The sequence below is a fragment of the Podarcis pityusensis genome (assembly GCF_964106645.2).
Source record: "Podarcis pityusensis genome assembly, chromosome: 10".
Classification (NCBI taxonomy): Eukaryota; Metazoa; Chordata; class Lepidosauria; order Squamata; family Lacertidae; genus Podarcis; species Podarcis pityusensis.
Window position 1 is genome coordinate 23,801,847 of NC_138035.1, and position 25,412 is coordinate 23,827,258.

At 43.5% G+C, this 25,412-nt stretch overlaps 1 protein-coding gene and 2 long non-coding RNA genes across 4 annotated transcripts in view; 1 reads left to right on the plus strand and 2 right to left on the minus strand.

Annotated features, from left to right (window-relative positions):
- Positions 1-392: 392 nt before the first annotated feature.
- LOC308486881 lies at positions 393-15,945 on the minus strand. The gene is made up of 2 exons (XR_013991357.1): positions 14,455-15,945; positions 393-3,153 (listed from the first exon to the last, which is right to left on the minus strand). It is a non-coding gene; the product is annotated as an uncharacterized lncRNA (long non-coding RNA).
- LOC308486871 lies at positions 7,332-13,432 on the minus strand. Its single transcript, XR_013991340.1, has 2 exons — positions 13,194-13,432; positions 7,332-8,132 (listed from the first exon to the last, which is right to left on the minus strand). It is a non-coding gene; the product is annotated as an uncharacterized lncRNA (long non-coding RNA).
- TRIM24 (tripartite motif containing 24) overlaps positions 13,677-25,412 on the plus strand; it is a 42,819-nt gene continuing 31,083 nt past the window's right edge. Inside the window, exon 1 of one of the 2 annotated variants that reach the window (XM_081023977.1) lies at positions 13,677-14,120. In XM_081023977.1, coding sequence (XP_080880103.1) covers positions 13,739-14,120 — 382 coding nt within the window. In that variant the 5' untranslated portion in view covers positions 13,677-13,738. The remainder of the gene's footprint in view (positions 14,121-25,412) is intronic. The other variant, XM_081023976.1, reaches the window with a different exon arrangement.

The following is a 25,412-nucleotide window of genomic DNA, read 5'->3' on the forward strand; positions in this document are numbered from 1 at the left end:
GCCAGCCAACATGGCCAATAGTCAGAGATAATGGGAGTTATAGTCCAGCAACATCTGAAGCAGCACAGGTTGCCCATTCCTGCTTTAGATGGAGCACAATCTTTTCTAGAAGTTGAATACCATTTACCTGGGTGAGGAAACACTCACCAACACTCTATATTTGCATTTTGAGTCTGTTTTTTCAGCCTTTCTCCAATTCAGGATGTACACTGCCTCATCGGCCTGATGGAAATGAGAGAAGACTTGGGTGTCATCTGCATACAGGATTTTACCCATATGCATGTTTATTTGATATGTGAGAAGAGACTGATTAATTATATGAGTTTTATTCAATTAAAAATTATTTAAGCAGGATTCAGCGCAATGCATTTGTAATAATAAATTAATAATCATTTGCAGATTTTAAAAGTCAATTTTATTAAACTGCAGCAGCAACAACAACAATAATAATAATAATAATAATAGGGAAGCGAAAAGGAGTAGACGCAGGACACTACACCTATACAGTATAAGACAATACACAAAATTAAGTTTTTGTTTTTAAGAAAATGGACAATCAATTGTAGCAGATTTATTTCACGTGAATTTTGAGGATGAAAATCACTCAGTGCAAGATTCAGGTCTATAAGCTCTTACCAAAAAGGTATCAGGTGGGAAAATCAGCAACCTAAACATGTCTGAGATGTTATCTTGGCTTTATTTTTATTAGTCAATATGAGAAGAACACAATGGCTCCAGCTTTGTAATATCAAAGATACATGAGGGACCATCTGCCATTATGACAGAATCATAAATCACAACACTGAAATCCTGACACATTTTCTCTGCAGTGAGAACATTCTCTAGATGAAACAACTGACAAATTGCCTAGATAGGAATATATTTTGCAAAAATATTATCTTTAGACATGACAGAGTCTCCAAATTTTCTACATCTGCTTCAAATGGTTATTTTTTAAATAATGTTATTGGTGAGTAGTATTTTTCATGTGAGATCTATTCTAAAAGCCATGATATGAACAGTTAGCCTAAGGTATCAGTTTTGATTCTCAAGCACTTAGTCAGTGCACACAGCATTAATTTCAACAGGGCAAACATTAGCAGAAGCTGTGTCTTCAGTCTACAAACGCACTTGTCACATTTGATTTAGTATCATTTTTCTTAGTAGGCTGCAATAATCACATGTTCCTCAGACTCACATGCTCCTGCATGCTGAAATTATAGGCTTACGCTGCAATCTAAATCCTGGCCGAGCAGCAGCAGGGCTTAATGGATTGGTGGAGCTACCATCACATTTGCAGCCTTGGTGCTCATGTCACTTGGGAAATGGGGCATAATTCATTGGGCCTAGATCCATCAAGTGAGAGAGCATGAGGTAAGCTCAGCTCCTTTTCCTGCCCACTGCCCTCAAAATACCCAATTTTGAGGCTTTCCACAGTTGGCTATCGGTAGGCATCCCACTAGCAGAACTTCTGCCCAACTGTACATTCTCTTACACGCATTTTCTACTCTTAATATTTTTTGGGTCTTTAAGCTTAAAGACCGTAATTGTTGAAAAATCAATTCACATTCTACTCTTCTAAAATATATTTTACCCTTCAGCCAGCTGCTTGTAACATTCTGGATGCTGGAAAAAAAATGGTTGAGGCACATTTGGAGGAACTTAAATTGAACTGTGATTTGAACACAAACTGTTCATTTTATAAAGGGATAAACATGAACTAGAATGGGAAAACACAAATAGAACTTTTGGGGCGTGTTGCACTTGAACTATAAGCAATTCCTTTTTAAGATAAGCTTTCCAAGCTCTGATATTATCACACTGAATGCTTGCAAGTGGCAGCCAGTGAGGTGGAGCAAGTGTGAGAATAATCTCAGCATGGTGGCATCACATAATGCATTTTGTTTTGGTAGATGTTCCAGGGGGCAGGAGAGGGAGATGTGGAACTACTGCTTTCAGCAGAAGCCATTCATTCTCTGTAGCCTTTGCCAAGCAGGTACCCTCCAGCTACTTTGGCCTACAACTCTCATCTGTCCCAACTGTGATGGGAGATGTAGTCTAAAACAGCTGGAGGGCATCAGGTTGGAGAAGGCTGATGTACTGCATTGTTTAGTCCTGCCCTGACAAGCCTTTAATAGTGTCACAATGTTCTTTCCCCTCTTCTCTGGTTCAAAATGGCTTCCTTCAAGAGAAACCACAGAACATCACAATAGCTACAAACACCACTTGCTCAAACTTTTTAGCTTTTAATTCACAAGCTATTGCAAGAGATTTCATAAGCAACTGGGGGGGGGGGGGGCAATTTTGAAACAAGCTGCAGAGAAATTGTTTCCTGTAACCAACTGTGATTATGAAGGTGTGTGAGCTCTTCATCCTGCAGCTAATTTGACCATATTTCTTGAAACCTTGTGCATATCTTCTGCAAATCTGTCCAGCTCATGTAAATAGGTGCAGTCACTGTTTGTCTAAATGCAAATATGCTTGTTTTTCCTATGCAGCAAAGAGATTACATTGAATGACTCCAGGTTTGATTTCATGGTGCTAAGCCAGGGGTCAGCAAACTTTTTCAGCAGGGGGCCGGTTCACTGTCCCTCAGACCTTGTGGGGGGCCGGACTATATTTTGAAGAAGAAAAAAATGAACAAATTCCTATGTCCCACAAATAGCCCAGAGATGCATTTTAAATAAAAGGACACATTCTACTCATGTAAAAACACGCTGATTCCCGGACCATGTGCAGGCCGGATTTAGAAGGTGATTGAGCCGGATCCAGCCCCCAGGCCTTAGTTTGCCTACCCATGTGCTAGGCCCATTTTTCAGTTCCTCAAACGGAAAGACTTTAAACTTTGAGGAACTGAAAGGAATGAGGAATTCAAGGCCACATCTTTCAATTTTGCTATCTGCTTACTTCCTCATTATAAAGGGCAGGCCAAGCACCATGAAATCAAGATAGTCCATCATGCATGCTCCAGATTTCTTTTGTAATGAAAAAGCTACATCCGCTATGCATAGGGGAGAAGAGGGACTTGTGGAAGAAGGTCTTCACTTTTTACACAATCCCAAGGCATGATATGAAGGCATATGATAAAGTGACTTCACTGAAGACAAGGTAGATCAGTGCCTCCAGGAATATCCATGTATAGTGGATTGAGTTCTGTGAGGGAAGAAAGGTGGGATAGGAAAATATTAACTAAACAATATGCTCATTTACATGAAATGCTATGGTATAGAGAAGGAAAAACATATTGGGTGGGTGACGATGGCACTTTTTCCTCTCATGCCTCGGGCCCGCTCCCACTTAGATAAATTGCCCCCACCTCACTGAACAACCCTTTACCCGAAGGTTTCTTTTCCTTTCCTCTTTAAATTCTAACCCAGAGTATCCTGCGGGGGACTTTTGTGAGGGGAATTCTAGTAAGTTGGAGTCTCCGACAGGTTTTCTTTAAATAAACAATAAAGATTTATTTAAGGCATGATAGTATTTAACACAAATGGTTACTTCAGTAATACAGTGCAATTTCACTTTAACGCTGTCCTCAGTTGTTTTTGCCTTATCGGTTTGGTTCCTTTACTTTCTTTCAGTTATTCACCCCCTTCAACAATCCAGCTCCTGAGGTACCTAAAGCAATAGACCCAAGGATTCTCCACAGCCCCTCCCTTCCCTGGGTTTGGGAGTTTCTTTTCTTTAGAAGAATCTCTCCCCTCCAGACTAGATTTGAGTCCCAAGTAGGCTGCACCTTTCCAGCTCCTACTTCTCCTGGCTCAACCTCTGCCTCCCAGTAAAATTCAGGTCTGTTCCTCCAACAGGACACCACACTCTGTCCTTCACAATACACACAGAGTGGAAGTTGTTTTGTTTTCCAGAACCAACTCTTTTCTTGCTTTCACTCCTTCTGAAGGAATGGGTTTCTGTGCAGTCAGTTTGAAACTTTTTAAATTAATTTTTTTAATTTATTATTTATACCCCACCCATCTGGCTGGGCCTCCCCAGCCACTCTGGGCGGCTTCCATAGAAACCAAAAATACAGTAAAATATCACATGTTAAAAACTTCCCTGAACAGGGCTGCCTTAAGATGTCTTCTGAATGTCAGGTAGTTGTTTATCGCTTTGACATCTGCTGGAAGGGCGTTCCACAGGGCGGGCGCCACTACCGAGAAGGCCCTCTGCCTGGTTCCCTGTAGCTTTGCTTCTTGCAATGAGGGAACCGCCAGAAGGCCCTCGGCGCTGGACCTCAGCGTCCGGGCAGAACGATGGGGGTGGAGATGCTCCTTCAGGTATACTGGGCCGAGGCCGTTTAGGGCTTTAAAGGTCAACACCAGCACTTTGAATTGTGCTCGGAAACGTACAGTGGTGCCTCGCAAGACGAAAAGAATCCGTTCCGCGAGTCTCTTCGTCTTGCGGGTTTTTTCGTCTTGCGAAGCAAGCCCATTAGAGGTTTAGCGGCTTAGCGCTACAGTATTAGCGGCTTAGGTTTAAAGATCAGCTGATAAGCGGCTTAACGATCAGCTGATAAGAGGCTTAACGATGAGCTGATAAGCGGCTTAACGATCAGCTGATAAGCGGCTTAGCATCAGCTGTTAAGCGGCTTAAAGATCAGCTGATAAGCGGCTTAGCATCAGCTGTTAAGCGGCTTAAAGATCAGCTGATAAGCGGCTTAGCCAGCAGCTGATAAGCGGTTTAGCGGCTTGGGAAAAAGGAAAAAAACCCCGCAGGAACTGGCAAGACATTTTCGTCTTGCGAAGCAAGCACATAGGAAATTTGTTTTGCGAAGCACCTCCAAAACGGAAAACCCTTTCGTCTAGTGGGTTTTCCGTCTTGCGAGGCATTCGTCTTGCGGGGCACCACTGTACTGGGAGCCAATGTAGGTCTTTCAAGACCGGTGTTATATGGTCTCGGCGGCCGCCCCCAGTCACCAGTCTAGCTGCCGCATTCTGGATTAGTTGTAGTTTCCGAGTCACCTTCAAACGTAGCCCCACGTAGAGTGCATTGCAGTAGTCCAAGCAGGAGATAACCAGAGCATGCACCACTCTGGCGAGACAGTCCGCAGGCAGATAGGGTCTCAGCCTACGTACCAGATGGAGCTGGTAAACAGCTGCCCTGGACACAGATTTGACCTGTGCCTCCATGGACAGCTGTGAGTCCAAAATGACTCCCAGGCTGCGCACCTGGTCCTTCAGGGGCACAGTTACCCCATTCAGGACCAGGGAATCCTCCACACCTGCCCGCCTCCTGTCCCCCAAAAACAGTACTTCTATCTTGTCAGGATTCAACCTCAATCTGTTAGCCGCCATCCATCCTCCAACCGCCTCCAGACACTCACACAGGACCTTCACCGCCTTCACTGGTTCTGATTTAAAAGAGAGGTAGAGCTGGGTATCATCCGCATACTGATGAACACCCAGCCCAAACCTCCTGATGATCTCTCCCAGCAGCTGCATGTAAATGTTGAAAAGCATGGGAGAGAGGACAGAACCCTGAGGCACCCCACAAGTGAGCGCCCAGGGGTCTGAACACTCATCCCCCACCACCAGTTTCTGAACACGGCCCAGGAGGAAGGAGCGGAACCACTGTATGACAGTGCCCCCAGCTCCCAGCCCCTCAAGACGGTCCAGAAGGATGTTATGGTCGATGGTATCAAACGCCGCTGAGAGATCCAGCAGAACTAGGAAACAGCTCTCACCTTTGTCCCTAGCCCGCCGGAGATCATCAACCAGTGCGACCAAGGCAGTTTCAGTCCCATGATGAGGCCTGAATCCCGACTGGAAGGGATCCAAATGGTCCGCTTCTTCCAGGTGTGCCTGGAGTTGTTCAGCAACCGCTCGCTCAATCACCTTGCCCAAGAATGGAAGATTTGAAACTGGGCGATAGTTGGCCATCGTGGCCGCATCTAAAGATGGTTTTTTAAGAAGCGGTTTAATAACCGCCTCTTTCATCGGGTCTGGGAAGGCTCCCTCACGGAGGGAAGCATTCACCACCCCACGAAGCCCATCGCCCAGTCCTTCCCGGCTACCTTTTATAGGCCAGGATGGGCAAGGATCCAGGAGACAGGTGGTTGGTTTCACTCGTCCAAGCAGCCTGTCCACATCCTCGGAGGTAACAGATTGGAATTGATCCCACTCAACTTGACTAGACAAAACTCTAGCACTCTCCCGCCCCGGCCCTGCTCCCACGGTGGAGTCTACTTCTTCCCGAATCTGAGCGATTTTATCTGCAAAAAACTTTGCAAAATCATTGCAGGAGAACTGACCCCATTTTTCCTCCTCCAAGGGAGCATTTCTAAAATGCTCTAACTTGAGCTCTTGAGCAAAAACCCAGCTGTATAAACAAGTGCTCAAAGCTCTCTCCCTTATCAGTCTGTGACGGCAATGAGTGACCTTGCCAGTTCCAGTAGAGCAGGGATGACGCGTCTGGGTCTTATCTTACATCCTGACCACAAAAGACGCACAGACCTTGTCAAGTCTGACAAGAGACCCAGGAATGGCGCCAGGAGTTGGTGACCTCCTGCCCCAAGATAAGAGTATAGGGACAGGAACAACCTTTTATGGTCAAGAGTGCCGGAACAGGAATAACTGTTTATGGTCATGGATGTCAACTTACGTGTATAAGCTGACGTGCTTGAATTCCTGGGGAAGGGGGGAGAGGGTGCCTGGAGAATATATATACTGCATGAAATTTCTCATTTCTTTGGACTTGCTGTGAGCTGACCACGTAAGTGCCTTCTGCTATCCGGAGAGCAGAATAAACTCTTTCTCTGAACCAACCCTCGGTGTCATTTGACTTCCTTCCTCCTGTCTGGGAGCAACACACACCCTACCAATTGGTAAAGTCCAATAAGGCTACACTTCTACCTCAGCCTGTCTCCTAATCTGTCTCCCTACCTATCTCCTGACCTCTCCAACCTCTATTCCAACCCACTTCAACCAACCCTCTCCTTCCTCTCTCAAATCCCCTCCTTTTAAACTCTCCCTCCTGGAACCACAGCCAATCAGAGGCTGCCATTCATTAACCATTTGCTGGCAGGGAAAGCAAGAAAAAAACAAACACATTTTGATCCAACTGGTCCAGCAAAACCAACTTTTTTGTCACAGGGGGTGTTTACTGCAGAAGTGATTATGCTGGGTGCTGGAACGTTATTTGCCAATATTATAAGCTTGGGGTGTTGTAGGACAGGTCTGGCAATGATCCCTTTGTTTGACAGGGCTAGACTGACCCAAGGTCACCCAATGGGTTTCAAGTTAGTGTGATGCATAGTGGACCACAATTGCTTGTGTTAAATTAACCCTGTCCAGTTCATTTCTGGTAGGAAATTCAGTAAGAAATGCAACCAAGGATTCCAGCAAGACAATACCCTTTATTAACTTCATTGCAGTAAAGGACAGTCCCATAAGTACTGTACTGATCACAGGTTTCACACAGCCTTTTATACTCTTTTACATACAGCTTACATCATGCTAAGTACATAACTAGTTCCATCTTGTCCATTCCACATCAGCCATGACAACATCTCCATATCGGAACATCCTACAAGTCATACTAGTACAATAAACTAACCTTTGATCAATAACAACAAACAAAAGCAGATCATACAATGGTTAATTGTTAACCTAATCAAACATAGATCTTGGATCTATGCAGTTTTATGCTATAACCATGTTCAAGCTAACTAATACTTTCCAAATATGAATATATGTATTCCTATATGCATTGAATTACCTTACTAACATTCTTAATGTCTTTTATTGCTATATTAAGTGTTATTTACCTTTCACTACCATGCCAGGGCTGGTGCAAAATCCAGTCACCATGCCTGGGTAAGCACTTCCAGTGCATGCGCAAGAAAAGTTAAGCAGCAGAGTGCCCACACATGTGCAGTAGGAGAAGAAAGTCAGTGCTGTGTCCAAACAGAAACACATGCAGGCAGCAAAGCTCATCAGTAATAATTTACTGAGGTTCAACAGCTTAAGAACATAGTTACAGCATCACTGGATCCCCTGTGATGGTGAAAAACTTCATAACTGAAGAGCGATGAAAGACAAATGAAGAACTCCAGCTTAGAGGTCTAGATATATCTCGGATCTGTGACCTTGGCTCTTTACAGACTCAGCAGAGTTAATTCACAAACAGGTGCACATCTGCCATAACAAAGATAAAATTTAGCTGACTACTCAGAAACTATGTTCTACACCCATTAAAAAAACCACCCTGACATATGATGTCTCAGCAATAAGCAGAACTATACCAAACTATTCAACTTTTGATGTTAATTCTTGCCAACATTAGTTCTTGCCAACTATAATTACACACAAAGCACGGTGTTCATATTTGGGAACACAGGTCATTCATATTTGAGTACAGGTTAAGCTGACAAGTCAACAGCCTTTGGTCAATACAATCAGCATTCCCTGATACCTTAATTAATATTTAACATCCAGATAAACAATAAAACTTTCCATTATTTCTGTTTTCACATTTATACTAGTCTAGAAGTTGGCGTCACCTTGCCAACAAAGGTCCGTATAGTTAAAGCTATGGTTTTCCCAGTAGTCATGTATGGAAGTGAGAGCATAAAGAAGGCTGATCGCCGAAGAATTGATGCTTTTGAATTTTAGTGCTGGAGGAGACTCTTGAGAATCCCATGGACTGCAAGAAGATCAAACCTCTCCATTCTGAAGGAAATCAGCCCTGAGTGCTCACTGGAAGGACAGATCCTGAAGCTGAGGCTCCAATACTTTGGCCACCTCATGAGAAGACTCCCTGGAAAAGGCCCTGATGTTGGGAAAGATTGAGGGCACAAGGAGAAGGGGACGAAAGAGGACAAGATGGTTGGACAGTGTTCTCGAAGCTACCAACATGAGTTTGACCAAACTGCAGGAGGCAGCAGAAGACAGGAGTGCCTGACATGCTCTGGTCCATGGGGTCACGAAGAGTCGGACTCGACTAAACAACTCAACACCTACAAGAAGAAGAAGTTCTAAACAAGCGGACCTCCGGGTTAGCGCCATTGGCGAATGGCGGAATTCCTCTGACCAGAGGAACTAGCTCCGTGGAAACTGGGTCTTCCCGCTGCGGCGAAGGTGGGGACTCGCTAGAAATCCCAGGCGGAGGAAGCCTGGGAACGTGGGGTTCGGCAGGGCACCAGGAGCGCCCCCCTACTCACAGGGAACCCCTTTTTGGGATTCCGGAGTGAAGTGGGGTGAGCGGCGCGGTGCTGCGAACTGACTGCTACTTTCACAGAGTGAAGCCGCGCAGCCATCGCCGGAGAGCGCTGACTTTTTCCTGTGGACAATTGGATCTAAAACAAGTACCCGTGAGTAGAAACGGAAAATTGGATCAAGAAATATCTTAATTTGACATCGAAGCGGGAAGGTTCAAAACAAGAAGTCCGCCTTCCGCTTTTTGTATATAGACTGAAGCAAAAACCTTGTAAGCTAAAGCCTGGAAAGTCGTTAAAAAAGCCTAAATTTCCTTCATTTACAACTACTGAAACCCCCTTGGAAGCAGGAGAAAAGGGGGGGGGGGACTTTGTGTAACGCCTGTAGGAGAGGGAGTGAAGAAAGATAAGTTTCCACCGTCTCTAACCTGGGAACGGGGTGTCAGAGACAGAAATTGTTGGAGAGGTTCATTGACTGTGAATGGAATACTTTGACAGATAGCTAAAGAAGAGAAATAAACTGATTCCAATGTTGCCTTTTGCATTCTAAAGAAACAAAATATCTGAAAAAATGAAAGTAATTTTCCTTTGTTGGACTTGCCTTAAAAAGATGGATACAAATAGAAATTGTCCCCTCTAGAGGGAGCTTGCTAAATTGTTGCTGCAGTCTACTTGAGGACTCCACAGCTGTGAGATTAAGATCGTGGGATTAGTCTTTTTGACCTTGACTAAATATGAGCTGGAAGGAAGTTTTGGTGCTTGCTTTATGCAAGACAAGTGCTTTGTTGGAACAGATGCATGAGAAGATGGATTTGATGAATGAGAAAATGGATTTGATGACTGTTGTGGCCAATAACTGTGGACAATTAGTGAATAGTGATACAGAAACCATCCAGGGTCCAACTCAGGAACCTGTATTGATTGGGCAAGTGCAGAAGATAATGGAGGAGGCTGCGGTTGCACCTCAAATAATACAAATGGAGAGGCCCAAGGCCCTACAGGAGCATAAGCCGCTGTTTTTGAAGATTGAAGTTGGAGTGGGCCAGGGGGAGCCTGGAGCTGAGGAGGCTTTTAACTTCGGAGAGACTTCGAAATATGCTCGTAAATATTTTTTGGATTATATTGATGACTGTGGGGAATGGGCTGATTTGATGAAGGGAGACGGAGATAACTTTGGGTTGGAACCCCCCAGAGACCTACTCCTCAACGAGAAAGGAAAGAAATTAAGAAAGAGACCAACAAAAGACAAGGAAAAGTGCAAGTATAAACAAGAAGAAGATGATCTGCAGAAGGGACATGGAAGAGACGTAAGGGCCTCGGACATAAGGCTTCCAGGTTGATGGACTAGATGGAATGGACAGTAAGGACTGACACGACCCGAGACCAGGAAGAAGAGACGTTGGATGAAGATTGGAAGAAAATTTACAAAGAAAACTTTTTATTTAGGGAATTAGCCTAAAATTAATGAATATTAGGGAAAATGTTGGAATGAAACTATATGACTCTAGCAGAAATGATATCGGGGTTATGTATAACTGAGTATTAAGTTTCAAGCTTTAAGGTATTTTATGGTAAGATAAGGTTAAATAAATTAAGGTAATTTGAATAACAGAATGTGGGGAAAGATGGAAAGGATCTGTCGAGTTAATTAATAGGTTAAATTGTTAAGATAAACTATTTAATAAAAATTGAGAAAGATGGAAAGAATTTGCTGAAATAACTAACTAAACTAGAATACAAAAAGGGAGGTGTGAGGAGGTCAATGAAACAAGCAAATGGAAGTTAAAGATATGCAGTATGGGATTTGTGTCTTATTTTTCCTTTTTTTATATTTTTTTTAATGTATTGTTGTATTGGTTTTTATGTTTTGCGTTTTTTCTTCTTTTTATGTATTGTAGTGTTGTTTTTTATTTTTTTTTCTGTAATTCTGAAATTATTAATAAATATTATTTTTTAAAAAGAAGAAGTTCTAAACAAGCATACAAACTTGGCCCTCCAGATGTTTTGGGACTACAACTCCCAAGATCCCTAGCTAACAGGACCAGTGGTCAGGGATAATGGGAATTCCTTTTTGTTGTATTTGCAAAATAAAAAACTATTAAAAATGAAATTGGCATGAACTTACTCAATTGCAAGTAGCTGAGCAAAGGCTGTATGCTCCCCCAATTATTTCCTCCATATAATTTTTTTCAACAAGCATTTGAAGCAGAGACTCTAACTCCAGTGTATCTGTATTGCATTTGAAATGGTTATTACTGATGTCTTTATTGTTAATAGCTTTGAGGTGTTTCATGTGAGGTGATTCATAAACGAACAAAATAAATGAGACAATTTCTCCCCCTGCCCTGTCACACCTAGTTAATGGACCACTATGATTTTGCCCATTTAGTATTCTATTAAAAGTCTTTGTCAAAATGCAGAGGCACATTGGTAAATGAATATCTCCTCCTTGCTTAATTCAGGTTTCCTATGATCAGCAAGATGACCAGTTTCCATTTATTTCAACTTTTATCTTTTACTACTCCAAAGGGAACAAAATGTTCAGGTATTTCAGCATCAAAGAGATTTGTTCCTTTTTTGGGGTGACCTGACCTAAAGGGAAATTAGGCATTTCATGTGAGCTGTGGTTATACATGCTTTTATTTATAAATAGCTTGTTCAAGATAAAAACAGAATTCTGAACAGTGGATTTTACTTGCTACCCCTTCACTTCAAGATTCTTTCCACCAAATTGTTTGTTGTGAAACTAGCTTTTTGGAATTTTGTTAATGGCAGTGTTACTGCCCTCAGAGACATGAACTTAAGGACTGGGAAAGTTGTGGTCTGTTAAGTTTCAATTACATATTCAGACTCGTACCAGTAATGTCGTAGGTTTTTAAAAATAGGATTATATACAGCTCCATGGCAGTGCTTTAAACACAGGTCTGCTACAGTGTTTTTGCTAGACCAGCACATCCCTGCAATGCCAGGAGTTCGTCCCAGCAACTGTCCATCTTTTCACTGCAAAGTTATATTGGGTAGTGGATACAGTCTCTTTCAGAGCAGGCCTGCATAGTAACAGAAGTTTCACTTGTTTCTCAGATAAATGTGGTATTCTCCTTAACCCGGTAAGAACATATGTTAGTCTGTCTGTCTGGTCCAAATGCCTACATTCCTGTATGTGTTTTTATTACTTCTGAATAAGGAAGCCTCTTGCTTTCTCTGCTGCTTCTTGGCCTTTGGGCAGACAGTTCAAACGATCAACTCACACAGCAAGTAATACTCCTCCATACCCATGTAAACAGAAAGCAAAACATTATAGGAGTGGTCACCAACCACTCAATCATGGTACAGCCAAACACTCATCCCTACTATTCCAACTAACTCCCTACGAATTGCACACTTTTTCCAGTAGCATGCCTCGGTGGAAGATGAGAAGTCTGGCTTGTTCCATCAGCTCTGCTAGAAAAGCTGCTCTTTCTTGAGGAGGCAAGCTGTCCTCTGGAGAAAAACAAGGGTGGGATGGGTCTTTGGCATCTCCTCCCACCTCTCTCCTGGTTCAGGAGCCACTTTGCTCACTGTCTTATTTCTGGGAGAGCACAGCAGATATTCCTTCTAATTCAAGGAAGCTCAGTTCAGGACATGTTCCAGTTTTCCCTCGGACCATTTCTGGATTCAGTCTTCTCAAGGGTAGGGTGTGAGGAGAGAAGATCCTGTTTTTTCTTAAGCATCACCTCTGGTGGAGTTGGCATTGAAGTCCTGGCCAGTTTGCAGACCTGGGAGGAGGTTGGTCACCAGGGCTCTCCCTTTCACCAGTTGCCCTGCACAACTCCTTGGAGGGAGCTCAGCATCCCTCAGGGGTGTAGCTCCAGAAAGGAAAAAGGTAATGCCTTCACTCCCCCCCCCCCACCCGCCCATTTGCTTCGATGGTGCTTACCTGCTCTTTTTGAGTGCAAAGCACTAGGGCGGAGGGGGTCGTGGAAACAGCCTCACTTCACTAGTATTTTACTCAGCCCCATCGCTGGTTCCTAGGAGCAAACCAAACTGACCCACAACCACCTACCATAAGCCGTCCCCGTCCTCCTCGTCCTCTAGGCGTCTTTCGTCTTCCTTAAGCCGCCAGCCTGCTATTTCTCTCCCATGGCCCGAAATGAACCCCCCGCCCCGAATTCGACCAAGCCCAGAACAGCCTGCCAATCCGACCTTTTATACAAACGTAATAGCAGTTGGAATCCAAACGGTCGCCAGGCACCTGAGGAGGAAAATGACGCTCTGAGGCGTCTACGGCGAGAACCCCGAGGAGAAAGGGGCGGAGTTTAGACAGGGTCGATAGAGGGGGCGTGGCGTGAAGCGGCGGTCCTGTCACCGGAGGGGGCGGAAAGGGGGCGGGGCATCGGTAGCCGTTGCCCGCGCGCGGCTGTGCGCGCTGGCGACCTCCTCTCCGGGTTCGGTCCAGGAGCAACCGACGTCGCTGCTCCCAGCGGCCGTTGAGGGGCGGGCGCTCCGCTCGTAAGAAGGCGGAGGGGGGGGGGCGTGAGAGTAGAAGCGGCTGTTGTGAGAGAGGCGTTTCGCGCCTGAAGTGGCCGCCGCCGCCGCTGCCGCCGAACAATGGACGAGCCTATGGCGGGAGCAGGGCCCACCCCGGCCGGTCCTGTCGCCATGGGTGGAGAAAACGAGGCTGAAAGCCGGCAAGGCCCCGCGGACCGGGCCGACGGAGAGTCGCGGCTCAACCTGTTGGACACTTGCGGGGTGTGCGGCCAGAACATCCAGAGCCGGCGGCCCAAGCTGCTGCCGTGCCTCCACTCGTTCTGCGTGCGCTGCCTACCCCCGCCGCATCGCTACCTCATGCTGCCGCCTCCCGCCGCGCCTTCGCCGGGAGCCGGCGGCCCCAAAGACCCGCCGCTGCCTCCGCCGCCGCCTTTGCTTCAGCCTTCCCCGGCCCCCTCGTCGCCCGTCGCCACGCCGCCCTCGCCGCTGCACTGCAACCCGGGTAAGGAAGCCCGCGCGGCGGCCGTGTCACGACTGGGGGTGAGGAGGAGGAGGAGAGCTCGTAGTTACCTCAGAGCAAGGCGGGCGGGAGAGGGCGGTTGTCGCGATTCCTCTCAGCACTTGATACCGGAAGAAAAGACAAACCGAGGCAGGGTTCAGTTGGCGAAAAGTGGCGCTGAGGTTGGAATAGCGCTCTTTGTCATGGAAATCCTTTCCCCCCAACTCCAGAGGCAGGAGAAGTGGGGAAGTGAGGGGGGGGGGAAGCATTCTTCTCCACGTACGTTTCAAAGAGGAGTCCCGGGGTTTACAAAATGGGCTCCTGGGCCGAGTCTTACCTCAAGTTGAGCCTGGTTCCGTAGCGGCATGAGCTGTGGTAGTCAAGTCGGGAGCCTGCTTCGTCGGGTGCGTAAATATGCAGAGGCTGAGAGGCAGCCGTCGAGAGACTTGAAGGCAAGCAGGCGTGCGAAGGACCCAGTATCCCGGGAGCTGGCATGCGAAAAGCAAACAATAGTGGGGGCGGGGGGAATGTGGTCATTTTCAGGTTGTGGAGGCAAGTGCTATGAAGACACAGGCTCTCTGCCTCTCCACAGAGCTCTGGGATTTATGCTGCTGTGCAGGAAACTTGTGGGATTTTAAACGTGGGGCGCCGAGATCCGATGTAAAACGCCACCTTTGGGAAGGGAAACCATAATGGACTGCAACTTCCCATTGTTTATACACTGCATCCTGTGCTAGCATAGATGCGAGCCAAGAAATCCCCGTTCAGGGGCTGGGCTCCTTATTATCCTTGCTGAAGCAGATATTTGTGCTTAACAGCATGGTCCAAAAGGCAACTGTCTACTCTATTTCGTTCCTCTACTGAAGATGTTGGGGCTGATGATAAGCACTTCAAAAGTAAAGCTTTAGAGCTGTAGCATCAGTCCTCATTTTGCTCAACAAAAATGACAGGGTAGTAACAATTTGTTATTTCTTTGTACTTCAGTAAGGTACAGCAGGCTAAGGCTTTTCTTGGTAGTTGTTTTTTTGTTTTTGTTTTTTTGGAGGGAGAGTTTCTTGTCCCTCTCTGGAGTTCTCAGTTTCTTCAGAAAGTGCATTTTTTGTTGAAAAAAGAGGTATTTGTGTGCATATTTCGTCTGGATGACAGATATAGCTAACATTTGTCACTAACCCTTGGCTCATAGTAAGTATGTTGTGTGCTTGAGGGAGATGGCTTGTATTAATAGTGATGAGAGTGTTTGAGGATAGTCATCTATGCATGTTATATATTTATCTCTCTTTAAAAAAATTCCTTGAGCCTCCTATATTGTCAGGATTTCCCACACGTTACATAATTTCAAGCATAATATGCCTTTTCCTTACTTTAAAAACTATATACAATTATTCCAGTGACATGTTTTTCACTCTTTTATGTCTGTTGTAAAGGTAATTCAGCTTTTGATCTGTCTGATAATTTTTCATCGATAGCAAAATTATTATATTGCATGGTAAGGAGTGAAAGCTCTTTTTTCCATTGTTCCACTTCCCAGACCACAAATACTGTATACCAGTTTGGAATTTTTGTTCTAAAAGTTCCTATCCGTGTTATGTTGTATACCTGAGCTCCCCTTCTAATTCCTAGATCCAGTGTAGATTCAATTACAGTGGTGCCTCGCAAGACGAAATTAATCCGTTCTGCGAGTGTCTTCGTCTAGCGGTTTTTTCGGCTTGCGAAGCAAACCTATTAGCAGCTTAACGGATTAGCGCTATTAGTGGTTTAGCGGCTATTAAAGGCTTATCGGCTTAGCGGATTAGCTGCTAAAAGGCTATTAAAGGCTTAGCGGCTTAGATAAAGGGGGGGAGCGGAAAAAAAATCTCAAGACTCGCAAGACATTTTCGTCTTGCGAAGCAAGCCCATAGGGAAATTCGTCCTGCGAAGCAACTCAAAAACGGAAAACCCTTTCGTCTAGCGGGTTTTCTGTCTTGCGAGGCATTCGTCTTGCGGGGCACCACTGTATTGTAATAGCCAGACCTGCCTGGTTATGGCCTTTTGGTATGAGTCAGTAGGGGAGCAAAACAAGTGGTTCTGTGCTAGATGACAAATGAGTGGGCCTTCCTCCCTCAACTGTCTGTTAGAAAGACAAAAGGCCAGAGTAGAGTTTGAGTGCTATTAACTAGAAACTGGGTATAAAAGCTGCAGACTAGAAAGGCAGAGAGAGAGAGCCATAGCTTATTTCTGCTGGAATTCAAGGAGGACCTGTGAGTGAGGTGTGGAGATTGTAAAGCACAGGTTGTTGGGCCATCTGCCACTGATGCTTTAATTGAACAGTGTTTTGAAAAGGACTTTTGGAGATCCAACAATCAGCTGATCATAAGCCCTCTTTCACTGACAAGTTTTACATACCCCACACCTGATTGTCATGTGACAAAGCCTTTGAGAGCAGAAGCAGTAAAGTGTAGAAAGTGCTGGAAAATGCTGAAAAGTGCTGACTCACTCTGACTCATCCTCTAGAATGACTCATTCCTTGTACAAATATTGTATCAATTACAGCACGGGTAGGCAAACTAAGGCCCGGGGGCCGGGGCTGGCCCAATCACCTTCTAAATCCGGCCGTGGACGGTCTGGGAATCAGCGTGTTTTTACATTAGTAGAATGTGTCCTTTTATTTAAAATGCATCTCTGGGTTATTTGTGGGGCATAGGAATTCATTCATTTCCCCCTAAAAAATATATTCCGGACCCGCACAAGGTTTGAGGGACAGTGGACCGGCCCCCTGATGAAAAAGTTTGCTGACCCCTGAATTACAGGAAGACACTCGGAGCCAGGAAAGATAAATACAATGGGCTCAGTGTGCTCTCTAGCCTAGTCTAATCTTCTTCTGTTTTACTTTGCTCTTCTCCATTATGTGTTTGTAAAGAAGTATGATTGCCTCCGTAAAGCTTTATTCATTTACTGTGAAGACTGCGTTTTTTACTTTGCTGCGTGACGCTGATATACAGTGGTACCTCGGGTTACATACGCTTCAGGTTACAGACTCCGCTAACCCTGAAATAGTACCTCAGGTTAAGAACTTCGCTTCAGGATGAGAACAGAAATTGTGCAGCGGCGGCAGCAGCAGGAGAGGCCCCATTAGCTAAAGTGGTGCTTCAGGTTAAGAACAGTTTCATGTTAAGAACGGACCTCCGGAACAAATTAAGTACGTAACCAGAGGTACCACTGTAATGCCAGGTGTAGGGCAGGTAGGTGTGTGTTGACTGAAATGGCAGTCCCAATGTTAGGATATCTGAACCTAAGGGGTCCGGATCCAGTCACCTCGTGCCCTCGCCGTGAGCGTGAAGGAGTCAAGCAAACACCAGGGTGGGTTTCACAGAGAAAAAGGTTTATTGCAGAATCTGCGCAGAGACAGCCAGCGGAATAGCTTCCAAAGACTGGCCGCCCCCCCTATTGTCTTGCAAGCATTCTTATACTGAAGCTGCAAGCTTGGCTCCCCAGTTGCTCCCCAATCAACAGGCAGAGATACACTTCATTACCTTATTAGGCTAGCTAAGCCCCCCCCCTTTGCAGATATTGTTTGCTTTGCATTGTATATGTTTGCATCTTTAGCACAGCTGAGGCAGGAAGCCAGACAGGAAAGTTTGCATGTTCACCACAACTGAAGCAGGAAGCCAGACAGGAAAACCACTGCTGGCCTACATAGCTGGCCTGCATAGCTGGAGCAATTGTTAGCTGGAGCGCTAATACATGGTGGGGTTTACCCCCCCTCTTCCTTCACCAAGAGGAGGCCAGGTGAGACTAATTCAGTTTGTGGGCTGGGACCCACCACCCCTATTCTAAAATGTGTTGTGGCTTTTACATACTTTGGTCACATGTTATTTTAATGAACATAATTCATTCTGCAATAGTTCTTTTAGCATTCCATTTTTGTGACTTTCAATCTTCTGCAGCTACTTTTTTCATTTTTTACTATTGTTACTATCCTGACATCACTATACATGGCTCAAGAGTTTACAGAAGTCAGTGAACAAAAATTGTACAGGTTCTTCTCCTCCAAGAAGCATACAATCTGAAATGTACAAGAACAGGGTATGCAAGAAGAGACTTGGATAGAAAAAGAATGCGAGCAAATTGCAGTTACACATCTGTATTGTACAGCTGAGGAAACTGTAAAGTGAGACTAGAGGTTACTATTTATTTAAAATATTTTATGGCATCTTTCAGTGCAAATTTGGCTCGGGGTTGCTTATAACAAATATCAATAATAAAAACCACAGTTTCAGAAATGCCAGGGATATGCTGAAAAGGAAAAGGTATGAGAAAAATCTGGATTAGGGGAGGGGAAAGTGTGAGAAGGCAGTGATTAGGAGAACATCATATAGGCAACAGATAATTAATGGAAGTACAAGATGCTTATTATCCACATTAAACAACTATGAATGAGTCCCTAGTGTTTGCCTCATTGATCTTAATGGCACGTGCACGTAGCAGTGTTTCATACCTTCCAGCCCAAGATATAAGAAGATTGCATGGGGTGCCTGTACAGTATATTGTATTCTTTATACATGTAACCCTATGTCCGCATTTAGACTTTTTACTTTAAACTACATATTTTGTGCAGGGATTTCCTCATTGACTATTTTGTTATTACAGGAAATTTGCCTCTTAGCTTCAGTGTATTCCTGTGCACTTTCAAGGACTTTACAAATCCATAGCCTCCAACACTGTTATTGGGGTGTATGAGGTGTTAAGGGAGGAGTACTGCCTCTGGTGGGAGACACGTTGTACTCCTCCTGGGGTAGTTTGGCCACCTTTGGTCTCTACGCTGCTCTCAGCTCTCACCTGTGGCTCCTAGAAGCGGTCAGCATGTGACAGTGGCCACACCACAGAAAATGGCTTTGACTGGTTTGCTAAACCAGGTGAGGGTAGCCATTGGGTCTCAAACCCTCAGCAAGTTAGGAACTTCGCCTGCATGTGAAGACAGGCCGTGACAGATTGAGTGGACAGAACCAATAGAGTGGTACCTTGGTTCTCAAACTTAATCCATTCCAAAACCAAGGCGCACTTTCCCATAGAAAGTAATGCAAAACGGATTAATCCCTTCCAGACTTTTAAAAACAACCCCTAAAACAGCAATTTAACATGAATTTTACTATCTATTGAGATCATTGGTCCATAAAATGAAAGCAATAATCAATGTAAAAAAGGTAAAGGGACCCCTGACTGTTAGGTCCAGTCGCAGACGACTGTGGGGTTGCAGCGCTCATCTCGCTTTATTGGCTGAGAGAGCCGGCGTACAGTTTCCGGGTCATGTGACCAGCATGACTAAGCTGCTTCTGGCGAACCAGAGCAGCGCACGGAAATGCCATTTACCTTCCCGCCGGAGCGGTCCCTATTTATCTACTTGCACTTTGACATGCTTTCGAACTGCTAGGTTGGCAGGAGCAGGGGACCGAGCAACGGGAGCTCACCCCGTCGCAGGGATTCGAACCGCCAACCTTCCAATCAGCAAGCCCTAGGCTCTGTGGTTTAAACCACAGTGCCACCCGCGTCCCTAATAAAACAGTATTGTAGATGATAAAAATTAAAATTATTTTTTTTTCTTACCTGCACTAATGATAGTCATTGTTTGGATGGAGGGCTTTTATCCATTTCCGCAGTCACACAGTCAATCAATCAATCAATCATAAAATGAAAAACAAGCCACAGACACAAAAATGAAATGGAAGCAAAAACAAAAGCACCAAATATCACGTCAGAACACTGGAATCAGAAATGGAAGGCTTTAATTACGATGGGAGGGACAACTTAAATTTGTTGCTTAAGGGTAAAAACGGGAGGGGGAAAGCCTTAATTATGATGCGGGGGGGGACTCAACTGCGCAACAGTGAAAACTGAAGCTCAGGAGCACGTTCGGCTTCCGAGGCAAAATTCGAAAATCAGAATACCTACTTCCAGGTTTGCAGCGTTCGGGTTCCGAGTTCGGGAACTAAGGTGTTCAAAAACTGAAGTACCACTGTAGTGTGACCAACAGTCAAGAAGGTGGTTGCTTCTGGGGCCCATCAACCTGGGAAAGTAGCCCTAGGAGAAGAAAAGCTGATCCTATACTTCCCCTGCCTTATGGATATACTCATTCAGAAGAAAGACTTCGGGAGTAAGCCCTGAGGAAAATTCTGTACTTTGCTTTTTTTTTTTTTTTTTTTTGCTTTTTTTTAAATAAATGATTTTTATTAAGGTTTCAATAAAAAGTTAGACAGAGAGACATAAAAAAGAAATACACAAATACACAATACATAATGCAAAAAAAGAAGAAAAACACACACACAAAAAACAGAACAATTAAAAACAATATCACTTTTTCATTTCCGTTTTTAAATTTACTTATTTTCTGGACTTCCTCATACCTCCCTCTTTTGTATTCCAGTTCAAATTGTTTGTCCAGCAATTTCTTTTCCACTTTTTTAATCCCAGTCTTTAATCTTAATATAATATAACATCAAAATTTTACCTCTTAAGTACCAAATTTCCATTTCCTTAGACTTCTTTAATCCTAATCTTTAATCTTACTGTAATATAACGTTAAAATTTTACCTCTTAAGTACCAAATTTCCATTTCCTTAAACTTCTTTAATCCTAATCTTTAATCTTGATCTATCTATAACTTTATCCTGTACAGCTGGAAACCACTTATTTTCAATCCAACATCATTCTAACATTCATTAATTTTGCAGTGTTTCTGTAGATAATCTTTGAATTTCTTCCAATCTTCCTCCACCGACTCTTCTCCCTGGTCACGGATTCTGCCAGTCATTTCCGCCAGTTCCATATAGTCTATCAGTTTCATCTGCCATTCCTCCAGCGTGGGAAGTTCTTGTGTCTTCCAATACTTTGCGATGAGTATTCTTGCTGCTGTTGTTGCATACATAAAGAAAGTTCTATCCTTTTTTAACACCATTTGGCCGACTATGCCCAGGAGAAAGGCCTCTGGTTTCTTCAAGAAGGTATATTTGAATACCTTTTTTAATTCATTATATATCATTTCCCAGAAAGCCTTAATCTTTGGGCACGTCCACCAAAGGTGAAAAAATGTACCTTCAGTTTCTTTACATTTCCAACATTTATTATCGGGCAAGTGATAGATTTTTGCGAGCTTGACTGGGGTTATGTACCACCTGTATATCATTTTCATAATATTCTCTCTTAAGGCATTACATGCCGTAAATTTCATACCTGTGGTCCACAACTGTTCCCAGTCAGCAAACATAATGTTATGTCCAACGTCCTGTGCCCATTTAATCATAGCCGATTTTACCGTTTCATCCTGAGTATTCCATTTCAGCAGCAAGTTATACATTCTTGACAAATTCTTAGTTTTAGGTTCTAACAGTTCAGTTTCTAATTTTGATCTTTCCACCTGGAAGCCAATTTTCTTGTCCAATGTACTTTGTCTTGTGGGATATCTTCAGGAGAAGAAAAGGCACCGGTTTGACTTCACCCCGAGAGGCACACTTCATTGTCTGTTGAGACAGATTGATGTCAGCAACAACAATCACTGCTATTCAGCATGTGATGCTATCATGCTGACTCAATTGAGATCTGTGTGACAGAATTTTAAGAACTGTTAGAAAATTTCATCCACAACTTCGATGCTCTGCTGAACTAAAATGCAGTGAAGGAATGGAAGAGATTGATCTGCATGGCTATAATTCTGTTCCTTAACCAAAACAGTCCTACAGGTCAAATAGGAATGCTCGGTGGACTAGCTTTGGGGCTGCTGGCTAGAGGTTCTTGGCATAACAACACCAATGCAATTAGTACATTCCAAGTTAGTTTACTCATTTATCTGTTAGAAATTGAATGGTTTATATGCACATAGTTCATAATTATGCCAGTAAGCTCACCTGAGCCATGCAAGAAATCATTGCTTGGCAAAGAGCAGGAAACCAGGTTCTTCCTGTAGCATATGCATCTTGGTCTGTGCTATCTAACATCTATTGCAATGCACACACAGCCGAAACCTATTACTTATGTTGTTCTTTGATTAACTTGTTAAGGCATAATTTTAATTCCATCTGCCTTTCTTCACTCATAACATAGTTATGGTAGATAAAAGTAGGAGCTGTAGAAAGTCTGTATGGTTTGTTGATTTGCCCTCCGCTGTTCTAGAGCAGTAACTACCAAACATTCCCTCCCCCCCCCCCCGATCACTTGAAAATTGCTCATGGTTTTTCCAGGTAATTTACCGATGTTTCTGACTGTTGCAGTAATTGTAATGTCCTGTGCTACATGCAATATGATATGTAATCCCCCACTTTAATTTCTTGTATTGTCAGAGCTACCACCTGAGCTACCAAACTCTTGCAACAAACAGGGAAGATATATTATTTTAGCCTATTTTAGGACTTATCCAAATTTACCTGGTGCCCCATGCTTTCTGGGCACAGGTCCTCACTTTCCCTGTCCATGCATTTGTTTTGTTTTGTTTTTGTTGTTGGATTTGTTTGTTTTTTTGGCCCTGGTGCTTTCCCTAGGAAAATCTGGTGTTTTATCACTTAATCAGAGCAAACATCAGTTTCATAGTTTGCCATTTACTCCAATTGTGGTAACGAGTGGGTTTGTGTAGGGAAAGCACCAGGGGTAAAAGAAAGTTCTTGAACACAAACCTGGAAAGCCCGGACCTGTGCCTAGAAATAAGGAGCAGAGTTAAGTATGGATGACTTATGAGCCAGAGAAGAAGTGGTAAGATGCTGGGTTTACCATTTTCTATCAGAAAGAACACCCGGTTGATCCAACTGCAAGTAGCCATGGGACTACAGAGCCACAGAGAAGCAAAGTATGACCTTTGCCATCTTTCTTATTGGTTAGCAGGTCAGCACTGTTGACATATAGGGACGCGGGTGGCGCTGTGGGTAAAACCTCAGTGCCTAGGATTTGCCGATCGTATGGTCGGCGGTTCGAATCCACACGGTGGGGTGAGCTCCCGTCTTTCGGTCCCAGCTCCTGCCCACCTAGCAGTTCGAAAGCACTTTTAAGTGCAAGTAGATAAATAGGTACCGCTTTATAGCGGGAAGGTAAACGGCGTTTCCGTGTGCTGCGCTGGTGCTGGCTCGCCAGAGCAGCTTCGTCTAGCCCATAAGGGCAGGGGTACCTTTACCTTTACCTTTTACTGTTGACATATAGGGAAACTTACTGTTTAGTAAAGTACCACAGTGAAAATATATAAGCGCAAACCTACTTGTCACTTGCAAGTATCAAGTTAAAAAGTAAAACATGTTTTATAGTTAAAGTTAAAGCATTCTAAGGTGATAGCACCAGTAATTGTCATGTAAAGGTTTGGTATAAGGAAACTCAGTAGTTAAATCATATTTTATTATTCCATTAGAACATATGCATGTTATAGGACAAGTCAAAAAATACAATTGGCATGTTAAGGTTTGATACAAGTCAATTCAGTAATAGGCTATCTTGTGCTTCTAATAGCTCTAACACTTAATAACAGTTTTGGTGACTAAAACACAGCTTGAAAAATAAAACTATATTCATACATAAAAAAGAAGCCATTAACATTAAATATATTATATGATAATATATTTCAGTATGTCAGTCTCCGGTAAATGGCACCTTGTACCATTGAATGGCACTGCAAAAACCAGTTAAAGGTATATTCACCATGTGTGTCAGGGATAGGAAACATTTTTGGCTCCACAGGCCAGAACCTTATCAATCACATGTCGTTAAGATGTCATACGATTGATAGGTAGGTGGATGTAGCCACCTACCTGCCAAAGTCCCTTTTACTCCTGTGTTAAAGGGAGGAGTGAAGTCTTACAAAAGCCTTTGTGAGCTTCCCCCACCCCCTTTAAATTTAGAGCAAGATTGGAGACTTAAAAGTAAAAGGGGGAAACCTACAAAGGGTCCCACTTGAAAGGGACTTTAAAGGTGGGAGCTGATGAGTGAAGATTTAAATTCTGCTGTCTTGGCTGCACAGTTGTGTTCCCTACTGGGAGCACATGCAGCCAATGCAGAATTAAATCCTGTCTTCCCACCTATTAGCTGAGATCACTATTCAGCTGATAGGTAAATGGCACTTTTTGCAGAAAATGGCTTCACTGGCCAAATTGGCCCACAGGGCAGAGATTCTTCTGCGTGTGCAGAAATACATCCATGATGTCTATAAATAAAATGAAAACCGATAGCATGTCATATAATGAGTGGTATTTGGTTGGGCTACCTTTTAAACAAATCATCAGACAAGAAATAGTAAGTTTGAAAACAATGGGTGAATTGACAAGCAATATTGCCTGGCAGAAATGCAAATGTTTGTTACGGATGTTGTTACATTTGTCTCATTCTGATATTAACATTCAGTAGATAATATAATCAAGAGATGCAGTGAAGCCAGGTTATGACTGATGCAAAGAAACAGTATAAGTTCAAGGACACAACCATTTTTAAATTAGAACAAAAATTATTGTCCTTCGAAAGCAATTCTGAGTTAAGAAACATTGTAAATGGTTTAGCCAGAAATATTGATAAGCAAAAGAAGTTAAACTCAAATTCTTACCTTTTAGTATTATTTATAAGAAAAAAACTCAGTCTGCACAAATGTCAAAACTCGTCATGGAAAGGGACTGGGCAGGGCAGAGGGGACTTAAGCATGCTCCACCGATGCGTGTGAGGCTCCAGAGTGGAACCCCTGCACAAATTGAGGATTGCCTTTACATAGGGCTGGATTCAGAGATTTATTACATAACTGACTGCATACTTTCCTGAAGGAAGATTCAGTTTCAGTCGAGTGCCAGGAAACACTGACCTCTACATAATTCAGAATTCTGTGGAATTCTGAGTGTTCTGTCTAGTGATGCTGGTTTTCAGAAAAATACTCTTATATAAATTAGGATAATTTGCACCAGAAAATTTTCAGTTTATATTGGATAATTCTTTGATGTCCTAGGGATATAATTTTACACGTTCATTTTACTTTTATGTAGTACACAAAGCTGAAAAAGTTGCCAGTTATCTTTTTGACCTAATACTTCTCAAATATTTGACCTGAAATATCATGGGAAAAGATTATTGCACTTAATATGGTTTAAATATTACTAGGTTAAATTTTGTTGGCTGGCGCTGATAAGAGTTGGAAGCCAGCAATATTTGGAGGGCACCATATTGGCTACCCTTACCTACTACAATATATATTACTAAATGTAAATTTCATCATTCCCTTAAATGCTGGGAGCTGCCTGTAAAATCTGGCCATGAGAAGAATTTTTCACCTGCTACTAGCTCTCAAATTAGCGGAAGAGATAAGGAGATGCCTGT